The 11,129-nt window shown below is 41.1% G+C and overlaps 1 protein-coding gene across 1 annotated transcript in view; it reads right to left on the bottom strand.

Moving 5' to 3' along the window:
* LOC104270056 (solute carrier family 2, facilitated glucose transporter member 11-like) overlaps window positions 1-9,380 on the bottom strand; it is a 10,599-nt gene extending 1,219 nt beyond the window's left edge. The window contains exons 1-11 of the mRNA XM_009864298.1: window positions 9,291-9,380; window positions 8,979-9,077; window positions 6,453-6,613; window positions 5,723-5,847; window positions 5,342-5,471; window positions 3,923-4,071; window positions 2,711-2,898; window positions 2,097-2,207; window positions 1,906-2,007; window positions 570-645; window positions 1-103 (exon numbers count right to left, since the gene is read on the bottom strand). The exon at window positions 1-103 is cut by the window's left edge and continues 43 nt beyond it. Of these exons, the coding sequence (XP_009862600.1) occupies window positions 1-103; window positions 570-645; window positions 1,906-2,007; window positions 2,097-2,207; window positions 2,711-2,898; window positions 3,923-4,071; window positions 5,342-5,471; window positions 5,723-5,847; window positions 6,453-6,613; window positions 8,979-9,077; window positions 9,291-9,380 (1,334 nt within the window). The remainder of the gene's footprint in view (window positions 104-569; window positions 646-1,905; window positions 2,008-2,096; window positions 2,208-2,710; window positions 2,899-3,922; window positions 4,072-5,341; window positions 5,472-5,722; window positions 5,848-6,452; window positions 6,614-8,978; window positions 9,078-9,290) is intronic.
* Between the last annotated feature and the right edge of the window lie 1,749 nt (window positions 9,381-11,129).

The raw sequence follows: 11,129 nt of genomic DNA on the forward strand, positions 1-11,129 counted from the left end.
ATTGTGAAGAAACTAATCCAACTAATAGTCCCTCCTATCGTGTAAGCAGCAGGACGTGAAGACTGGATAAATAATTCAGCTGTCAGGGTATTCGTTATGCCACCTGGGGGAAGGAGTTGCAGAAACAGAACAGGTCATTATGCTAAAAGCTCATTTGCAGTATTTCCAATGCCAGAAAAATTGAGCTGATCTTAAACATGCTGCTAGCTGATCTGTCATTTTTGAATCTGCTGCCCATGCAGTCAGCGCCCTTCTCAGAAGTGGCCGTACTTAGCAGCACTGCTCAGGGAGCAAGGGCCCCTGTAAAAGCACCACAGGCTTTTCTGCTTCTTGTACGAGTCGATGCAATTGAAGGCGAGAACAAGCCCCCCTTCCCCTGCAGGTGGCCCTGGGAAAGAGGCAGGGGAAGCCTCAGCTTCAGGCTACGGGAGACCAAACTCTCGTGATGGGACAGGTTCACGGCATCCCTCAGCCAGAGCATCAGCAATAACGCCGGCTGCCTGGCTGAGACATCCCCTGGCCCCAGACACATGTTTCACCACCCCAAAACCTCTGTTACTCCCTGATACCTGGTCCCAAGCCAAAGCTCAAGATGAAGGCAAATATAGATGTCATGCTCACGTAAGGCACCCACGAGTACAGCTCCTTTAACAGAAGAGAATGAGAAAATTTAGATCAGATTCTGATAATACAGTTCTAAAGTTTGGCTTAATGGTTACATTTCCTTTTGCAATTTTATTGCAGCTAAGACCAAGAGTCTTACAGCTAATTCATTTAACAGTACTGCTTCAGAGAAATTAAATATCGTTATTAAATGGAGTCTAGTACTTCTGCTGAGATTTATAATTAGTGCTCTTGAGCCTAAAACTTTACACGAATACTGAACATAATTATATGTTATTACTCGTTTAACGTTTTGTCAGTGTTTATTTTGGTATTTTATACTGATCCCATGAGTTAGCCATCATTAAGCACTGTCACAGCACGAACAGACTTCACATTATTCACGTACACATACATTTCAATAGTGTGAGAAAGAAATACTAGGATTTCTACATACCTATGAAACCAGGTGCATTAGAAAGGCCAAACCCAAGCTTGAGATCCCATTACTCAAAAGCAAACCAAGAAATTTACAAAACTGACCATAAAAGAATTAAACCTAAGGGTGGCTGCTTCAGCGCTCTGCCTGGCCCAGCAGGTTCCTCCAGCCACACCAGGACTCCTGCTGGTGCCTCTCCTGCCTACTTGGATTGCTCGAAGGTAACGATAAATCCTTAGGATAGTACAGTCTGCAAATGTAGAGATTTCCTCTACACGTTCCTTTCAAGGAGCTTTGTGGGGCTGCCCTGTTTGAGCTGATATAGCGTGCAGAAAAACTGGTGATGCATCTCTTTATACCACATCAAAGCACAAGGCAGGACATTGTCGTCACATGATAAATTTAAGGCACTGCGAGTATCTTTAGTGAATTTCGAGTAGTTTTTGTAAATTTACACTTAATGGCTTTAAGTGTGTTCTGAATTTCAGCATCTTTACAATTTTTTTTGTTTGACTGTTTGCTTTACAACTGAGTGACTGAAGTGGACTCTGATGCTCTATATCGTCACTATGTAGTATTTCACCCTAAAATTAAAGGCTGGAAAAAACACTGGTTTGTCACCAGTTAGTTTTGTCAGCATTAAATGCAGCTGCAGCTTTAAGACAAATATGAGCTCAGATCTTGGCTGAGAGCATTATCTTGTTTTAAGGAAATATGGCTGCAGAATTGATCTGACCTTTCAATGGCTGGCATTTTCTATGACGCTGTTTAAACCTACGTAGCTCTTCCAGCTTCCTCTGAGTGACACAGATTTTCACTCAGTATAGTCACATCATGTAATATAAATGAGTCCTGCTTTACACCTGGTAGGTCAGAGAGAACGTTAAAACAATGCACCAAAGCGTCATAAGGAGGTAACCCCCGATGATGAGGCATCTTCTTCCCACATAGTCTATCAGTAAGCCCTGTGGACAAGACAGAATTTTCTGTTACTGTATTGATCCCATATTTACCAATACTCACTACGCTGGAGGTAGAATAACTTGTCACTTACACAGGTGAGGGCAGTCAGACATTCGCAAGCTCCAGTGCCGAGTGTTACATAAGGGATTTTTTCTGCTGAGATCCCAGCTTCTTCAAAAATGTAAGTTGCATAGAAATAAATCTAGAGCAGAAAAGAAATAGTACTAGAGCATTTCCAGCAGCTAAATCGTCAGCTGGAACAAAGTGAAGTTCATGCTAAACATATAGCTCGATGCATTTTATATTGTGAATTATCAATTTGACATAAGCAGCAAGAAGAATCCATTAAATTCATGTCTAGGTAAATATATTGCAATCCTAAAAGCAAATACAGTTACTCAACTTACTGCACACAATACTTACATTCTTGAACTGGACACAATGGGATAAGCTGATCCAGCTTTATTTACTTTTTCAGAAGAAAATAAACACAAGTTTTAAGTAATTCTTTAAAGAAGTTTACATACAAGAAACACAGAAATGGAAAAAAAAAGGGAAAAAAGAAAAAAATAACACAAATGCATTCTTTCCCACTTATCCCATTTCTATGGGCTTCCCTACGTGGACCCTTTGTGCTAATAGAAAGTTAAAAAACAGATGGAAATTAAAAATTAATTTAAGCTGTTTGTATATATGAAATCTTACAGCATTTATCCCACTGAGCTGTTGGCCCATAGTCATAACAATCACAGTAATGAGCTGCCACCTCACACCACGATCAGTGAACAACTGCCAGGGCTTCTTGGGTTTCTCCCCATCTAAGGCAAAACGTTCTCGCTGTATGTCTTCCATCTCCCTTCGATACTCCGAAGAACCATGAAATCGCTTCAAAGCTAAAAAAAAGAAGAAAATAAATTCTCTTGTGTTTAGTTACTGACCACAACTTTGGGAAAATCATCTCTTTCCATAACAACCTGGCCTTTGCTAGGATATGAAAACTTTCTGCTTTAGGAAGCTGGGAAAAAGTAATTTGCTTTGTGACTTGTTTTCTGCTTGCCGGTTTCCCAACATTCTTTGCTGTGGTGGATTTGGAGGTTTCAGTGGCATTACTTTGCTTTTTTTTAGAAGAATATCTGACTTTGAAATATTTACCAAGCAAAATATTTTGCAGTGTTTTACATCTGAACCACAGACCTCCAAACAGACTTTTTATTAAAGGGCACTCTAACCACTTTGGAGTCTTTTGCTTAAATTCTAGGCAGATATCAAGTCTTCGGTTGTACCCCTGTCTTTAAGTTTGCCAGCTGAATGCACTTAGTGAGCTAGGGTAAAGATGTTCTCCTACGTGATGTAACAGTGTAAAAAAGTTATTTAAAAGATAACAAAGTATTTAGAAAACAGAGGGTAAGGAGTTTTCTGGTCAAATAGCTAAGGAGTCACTTTAACATGACCTCTTTTTCAGTAAAAAGCTCTCTAATTTTTCAGCTACTTATGTTGTGTCCTTTTATTAAGCTATTTTCAATTATTTCTTACAGCAGAAGTGCAACAGTATCACTGAGTGGAAGAAAACATCTGATGTAACTGATACTTAATCTGTGACACCATCCGAGAAATGCACAATCCAGTGAGAGGTTCAGATATGTTACTTCGTACAAAAGAAAAACTATAGAGATTTCACTAAAGAGTAACAAAACATGAATATATATTTGAAACAAGATAATGAAGTTTTGTTCACAATCCATTACAGACTCCCGAGTTCCACAATTCTTTTTTTCACATAGGTTCATGGAGGAAAAGTATGGCCAGAAAGCACTAGGCGATGTAACTGTGCTGTGCTGATAAATGGAGAATCTGGAACCCAATACTCACATTGTACCCTTTTGCAGACACAGAGAAAGTGTAAACGCTGTAAATTACCTTTGGCACAGCTCAGCTCATCACCTCTGTCAATAAGAAGATACCTGGGACTTTCAGGAAACCATGGCAGGAGCAAAAGTTGGGCAAATGCCGGCAAACAGCTGCTGGATAGCAACAGAGGCCAATACTTTTCTCCACCGAGTAACTCCCTGGGAGACGTGGAAAAAGGAAAAAGCCGCAAGTAATTAGCTATTGGTGACTATGCAGAAGCCTTTTGGGAGCAAGACGTTTGTCCTTTGAGAAAAGTTCCCTCATAACCAGTTACCTACATCTTGTGATTCTCAGCAGAAAGAGGTCAGGAAAGTATTTTCCAGCCACTCTGAAATAAGGCTTCACTCGGGAAGAGATGAGCTACGCTATTTTACTGCTGCTTATCACTGGCCCAGTCCTAAGCACTACTTTCAGGTTTGCCAGAGCAGCATTTCCTAGCAATGTGGGAAAGTAAAGGCACACGGACTTTACCATAGGGTTTGCAGCAGCATTTGATTCTGAGAATCATGTAATAACTTAAGATAGAAGGGAACTCAGAAAGACACCTGATCCCACCTCCCATTCAAAGTGGATCTAATAAGAAGGTTTCTTATGTAGAAGGGAATGATGAAAATTGGTATGGTTAGAATCAGTAGGATGATGTGTTGTGGGCAACACAAACATTTAAAATAGAAAGTGTATGGCATTTTAAATACTGACCCTAGCTTATGCAGCCTGAAATTTATATTCTACTTATTTTGTAACTCTTCAAGTCTAAAGTATCTAGCAAAATCAATTAATTCAGAAGCTAGTGACAAGGAAGAAGAAGGAGAAGTCTAAGTGCTTTTGGTACAGGGACAGAGCAAAACCAGATCATGTGCTGTTACTCGCGGTACCTCCTGGGCAGTGAAAAGCTTCCAGCAGACTTCATGAAAGAAGCTTTTCTTCTTGAGGTTGTGCAGTCTCAGTTCTAGGGGCTTTTTAAGATCCAACTGGATAAATTCCCTAGCAACTTCATCTGATCTCACAAGGGACAAAACCAGCAATACCGCTACAACACAGAAATTACAAATCCTTTGCTCTCAAGTCCTGTCTTACGAATGTCCACTGTCTCCGGCAAGAAACTGGCAGAAACTATGAACTCAACTTACATAACAAAATATGTTGGACTGGAAGGGACCTTTAAAGGTCATTTAGTTCAAGCCCCATGTACCTGTTTGACTCACGCTGCTCTGGTTGACACAACACTGAGAACACTTCCCTGGGGAGACAGCACAGATCATTTGCAGTTGTACGAATAAGGTGACAAAAGCAGGCTTTTCCTCTTACGGGCAGATCTACAATGGTACAACGGCCACACTGAGTGTTTTGCAGGGAGCTGCAGTGACTTGGAATTCTTTACATGCAAGTAACACAGGGAAAAAGAAAAAAGAAAAAAGCATTTCTAACCTCAAACCAATAATTTGTCCTGTCAGAATCCCCCCAGTCAGAAAGATGGAAGTCCCCATGGCCATGCCACCTCTAAGATGCTTTGGCGCAACCTCCCCGAGGTACAGGGGCTGCACACAGATTCCAATACCTGCAAGTAAACGGAAAAACATTCTCCTATTAATAGATATGAAAAGAGTTACTGAACCAAAACATGTAGGAAATCATACTTGGTTAACTTCCTATTGATTTAGATGCCTTCAGATTCCAAATTAGATTACAGAACACGTTCGTCATCGTATCTACAAAGCAGTGTACAAATACGTATCACAAGACCTAAAGAATTACAATAATTTATTATTTGCCATTGTTTACTGAAAGTAGGAATAGGAAATCATTCACCTGAATTTACGCCAATCAAAAACCTCCCGACAATCAGTAACTCAAACAATCCTGTAGGAAAACTGATGCCCATTAAAACGGAGGCTAGTATTGCTATAACATTATTCATCAAAAGAGCACCTTTCCTAAAGAGGAGAAGAAAAACAAACAACTAACAAACAAAAAACCAAATAAGAAAATATTAAGGAAATCTGCAGTAACATGTTTTTATAAAAAGTTTTCCTTTGTGGCAACATGGAAAAAAAATTGCTTTATATTCAGGAAACGTGCTGTTCACTTGAAATGCAGATACCCAATACAACTATTTATTCATATTTTTTAAAAAGTCTAAACATAAGGGTAATGCATAAATATGACAGAAGTGCCTTACAAAATAGGAATGGGGTTTTGTTCCTTTATTCTATAATTATACAAAAGTGCACGAAATGTTACAGACGACGCAGCATGTCCTTACTGGCATGAAGGCTGCAATGTGTACCGGGGACCTGTGTTTCCTACGTAGAGTTCAATAAATGTAATGGGAAGACTAGACTGGAAAGCCATCATTCAGGGTTCATCTTTTAAAGTTACACCAGAACAAACGGTAAAATTTTACTAGAAAACTCTGCTTCAAAGTGAAAAACATTTATAGTCACCAAAAGCACATTTTCTCCCACTCTTTTTGGTTTATATTCCAAGAACAAAGTAAGGAAAGGAAACATGCTGCTCTGTGCCTGCTGCCATCACTCACCTGCCCAGCCGAATTGCCATGCTGCCTCCAAGAAGGGCTCCACACAGGCCTCCCAGCGAAAATATAGAAGCAATGACAGACCAAAGAAAGGTCAGCAAATCCGGATTCAGTTCCTTGTGATACCGACTAGTCCAGGTTTCGTTTAAGAACCTGTGTATATGCTGCAGCAGAAAAGAATGATGAATGTGTAGCATTATGTTAGCCTTGCAGCGTAGCACTACAAATCACGTGCACCTCAACCCTGAAAGCCAACGCTGGGAGTTAACAAAAGCTGTCACCTTAGCTGTACCACACTAAAATCATCCATGACTAGCACAATCTTCCTTGACCACACCACCTCTTCCAACTCCCCATACCTCAGAGTGCTGAGAAGCTTTGCATTCAGACCCTACCTACTCAGGAGAGGCTGTATGCCATCGGAGGAGACACGCAACCTTTCCACACGCTGCTACCCAGGTCCTTCTGAATGAAGGGGAGACGGGGTGACAGTTAAGTCCTAGAGGTTTTTTTTCAGAGCATGGAGGGCCTCTCACACAACCTAAAAAATTTTACTGTCAGGAGACTTATTCGGATACTTGATTTAAATCTTCTTTCCTTCGCGTAATCCAACAATTCATACTAAAATCCCTTTCTGTAATTCTAATATTCCTCTGTCTTTCTTACAGTGTTCATGTGTTAGAACTTTTAATCCGCTCTTCTACGTGCTCAGTTTTCTAATCTTTAGAAACTCCTGAACTGACACGCATCTGTAACCAGAGGCTCCTGTGTCCTGGGTTTAGTTAAAAACTCCGTTCTGTTTAGTGACTTTTACTTTCCAATTTAGTGTCTTCTAAAAGGCTGCACTTTCTGAAGTCAGCAGCATGTTTTTGCAGGGTGTGCTACTGGCAGTGATAACACCTGATGTTCACAGTTACTGCCTGGGAGTGGGATGTGGAAAGGCTCTTGCCGATACTTATTCCTATAGTGACCAAGGCCACTGCTGGCTCCTGTGTGCCAGGCTGGGGGTGCCGGCTAGTGAGAGGGGTCACAAGGAAGTAAAAGGTTGCACCTCTGGGGGGTAAGAGACAGGACAGGCGACCAACGAGAGTACTCCATTCCATATATGTCATATTTAGTATAAACTGAGTGATCACGAGAGTTTCGTCCCTCTTCTGCAGTGGCCAGTGTCCAGGGAGGACTCCATCTGACCTCCTGCTTTTGATCCGGATCCTGAGTTCCCAAATCCAGCTCCCTGTATCCAGCTCCCACCGCTGCTGAGCCTGGGGCTGCCCCAGTGCCTCCTGCTCTGCAGCACCAGTGGTGACTGCTATTGGGGGAGGGAGTCGGGTTTGATATCAGGCTACTATCTGTAGTTGTATATAGTATCATTTCACTATTATTTCTATTATTGTTTCATTAAAGCTGTTCTAGTTTTTCTTCTCTAACCTGTAAGTCTCTGCCTCACTCTCTTTTCCTTCCCATTTGGCAGGGGGAAGAGGGGGTTAGAGAGTGTCTGTTCGTGTTAGTGGCCAGCCCAGCCCTAACCCGCAACATGGCTGGCCCAGCCCTAACCTGTGACATCCTGTTTTCAGCCAGCAAGCAAATACTTTACAGAAGAGTAGACTTCCTGGACTCTCCCTCTGTTTCCAGCATATTACATGTTCTTTCACAAACAGCTTATTTTAACCTTTGTAAAAAGCATATAATGTTGTAGCAAATTCATTCTCCACAGTTTCACAAGAAAATAAATCAGCTGGTCAGCTGACAGCAGAAAATGATGCCCATCGCTTTCACAAGATCGTCTGCTGAGAGCCTAGAGTAATCCACAAAATATGCAGAATCCTCAAGGCCATGGCAATGGATGTAAAAATAACAAGCAGGTGAAAATACTTATGAGATATTCAGACACCACAGATGCAACTTTTAACTCTCTAAGATGATCTTTCTCAGTGAGCTGCCCTGGGAGGGACAACGGTAACTATCTTTTCTGCCTGATATCCAGTGATAGGATGCGTGGGAGTGGTTCAAAGCTGTGGCAGGCAAGGTTTAACTTGAGATTAGGAGAAATGGTGGTGATGTTTTACAGAAAGGGTGGTCAAACACTGGCACACACCTCTTGGAGAAGTGGTTGATGCCCTCAGGTTGTTAGGATTCAAGAAATATTTGGGCAATGCCCTTAATAACATGTTTTAACTTTTGGTTAGCTCTGAAGTGGGGAAATAGTTGGACCAGATGATTGCTGTAGATCCCTTCTAACTGAAAATGTTCTATTCTTCTATTCTATTCCATTCCTAAAACAGACTTTAACAGGGGTATTTACGTTGTATGTTTGACACTTTTATCTGACACAGAATACCTCTGATGGGAGGTGCTGAGACAAGTTCACATGAAACCACTTTGGAAATCAGCAGGATCCTTCATCCAAGAGGAAGCCTGCTTTGGTTCCCACTGCGATTGCAGTAAAAGTGTGTTTGGCCTCTTGGCCAGCTAGACAGGATTACCTCCGTTACCGTAAAACAACCCTGTGAACAAGAGACAGTATTTTACCTGCGTGGGTGCATTGATAATGGAAACATTATACCCATACTGAAAGGTCCCTCCAATTCCAACAGCACAAACTGCCAGAAACAAGGTCCAGCTGGGGAACTAGAGAACAAAAGAGAGTAACGGGCATGAAGAGAGACAGGACCTTCAACCCACATGCATATAATATTCAGGAGAAAATTACAGTGAAATATGTCATGTATTTCATTTTGAATCCTGAAGGTATTTGTTTAGAAAACTACACAAACTCTGAAACACCTGCAGCAGGAGAAACGTTTAATGATCACCAACATCTTCCAGAGATACAACGAGTACCCAGATGAAGCGTAGGCAACAGGACCCCTGCACTGCTGACAGCAGCTGTGGAACTGTGCAGGCGCTTTCTGCGTGAACCACGCTGCGCATGGTGCCTGCTGTTCACACAAGAATGTTACGACTGTTAGTGATTGGTGTTAGAGACACCAAGACTCAGTATAAGAGTCGATTTCTGTGACTCACATTTCATCTGGGATGTGACAAATAGCAATATTTTATTTCCTTCAGCATCCCTAAGCGATTAGTGAGTGTCTGCAAGTTAGCAGGTGCTAAACCCTAATAACACCTTAAAGCAAAATATATTGTTCACTGATAATAATATCCAAAGTTCATTAGCAAGTATTTTTAAATTTTTCAATATTGATTACCTCATATCGTTCCTGAATCGCTATTTAGGAACTAAAATTAATAGATTCACAGACTCATAGGTTTTAAAGTCAAGAGAAACCAGGCTTATGATACATTCTAATATCAAGAAATGTCTAATTTTTCACAAAACATTATACATTCAATGAGGCCTCTGGGTCAGAGAAGGTCTCTAGAGGTTTATATAGTGTCTGGCTTTCTGGTGAGATGCTTCCTGACTCTACCTCTTATTGAATATGATATTACCAAAAATAACATGTCAAACGTTTAGCAACCCCTTCATTAAAAATTAGGTCCTAATTTCATCTCACAGTATCTTTTTGTCTAACTTCAGCTGGACAAAAATTCTGTTTCCTGTATTAAGGGCACTTCTGTTACCAAATCTCCTCTTCTTTCACAGATAAAGACTGTATTTTTTTTTTAAAATAAGCTTGTACTCTCTGAATTTCTCATTGCAAGGTATGTAGCCTAGTTCTTCATAATTCTCATTCTTGGTCCAGTTCCCAGAATTGCTGAGTTATTCCAGATGCTGTACTGTACTCTGAAAGAGAAGCATCTTTCCTGAAGATAATTCATCAAAACTTCCTTCATTCGGGACTGAAATCAGAAGTTGAAATTGATCTTATTAAAGTAAAATCCAATTAACATTTCCTTACAGATTCCCAAGAATAAAAAGTGTTTCTCTGAACGACAACCCACTTATTACTCTGTGTTCAGACTAATAAATAAGAGCTGCAGCAAGCACAGCAGAAAAAAATAAAACTAGAGGTGATAAATGTAGGCACTGCATGTTTAGATCTTTCTATTAACCAAATACTGTCAAGTATTTTGGGGTCTGGCGTACAACCCAGAAGCCAGAGGAAACAAAGAAACAAAAAAACCCCAAACAAACCAAAGCCAATAAACGCAGAATCATTAACATACGGCACATTACTCCTGTTTTATGAGGACAGCTCTGTTCTTCCTGCTCACCCCAGTCCGCTCGTTACATTAACACGTTCTGTCTCAGGGGAGTTTGGGCCCTGGGTTCTTAGAACATAGACAGCAGCCTGATCTGTTCTGTAAGCTGCTCAGCTCCTGGCAGGTTGTGAGCACTTTCACCTCATTTCACAAACATGACACAAACAAAAATTTACTTTACTTTGAACGTAAAACCTAAGAACCAGATAACTGGCTTTTACAGCTTCTATTTTATAGCACAGCTCAATGTCTAAGGAAAAAACAGAAAACCTTACGAGCCCGATTACCCGCTGCGGTTTTATTGAAAAGCAGACATGACATAATCGGGGAACTTCACATCCCCGTTAAAGCCACCAACGCTCCGCAGGATCCGTCCTCAGAGACCAAGCCCCTGGGCCTTACCTTGCTGCGCGCACTCGGCCCTCTCAGCAGGGGCCGGGACTCCATGCCCAGCACCGCCCAGTCTGATTTCCTTTGCAGAATTTAGTAAACGACACTACCGGAGGAAAGCTG

The sequence above is a fragment of the Apaloderma vittatum genome, unplaced genomic scaffold, assembly GCF_000703405.1.
Source record: "Apaloderma vittatum isolate BGI_N311 unplaced genomic scaffold, ASM70340v1 scaffold44840, whole genome shotgun sequence".
Taxonomy (NCBI): domain Eukaryota; kingdom Metazoa; phylum Chordata; class Aves; order Trogoniformes; family Trogonidae; genus Apaloderma; species Apaloderma vittatum.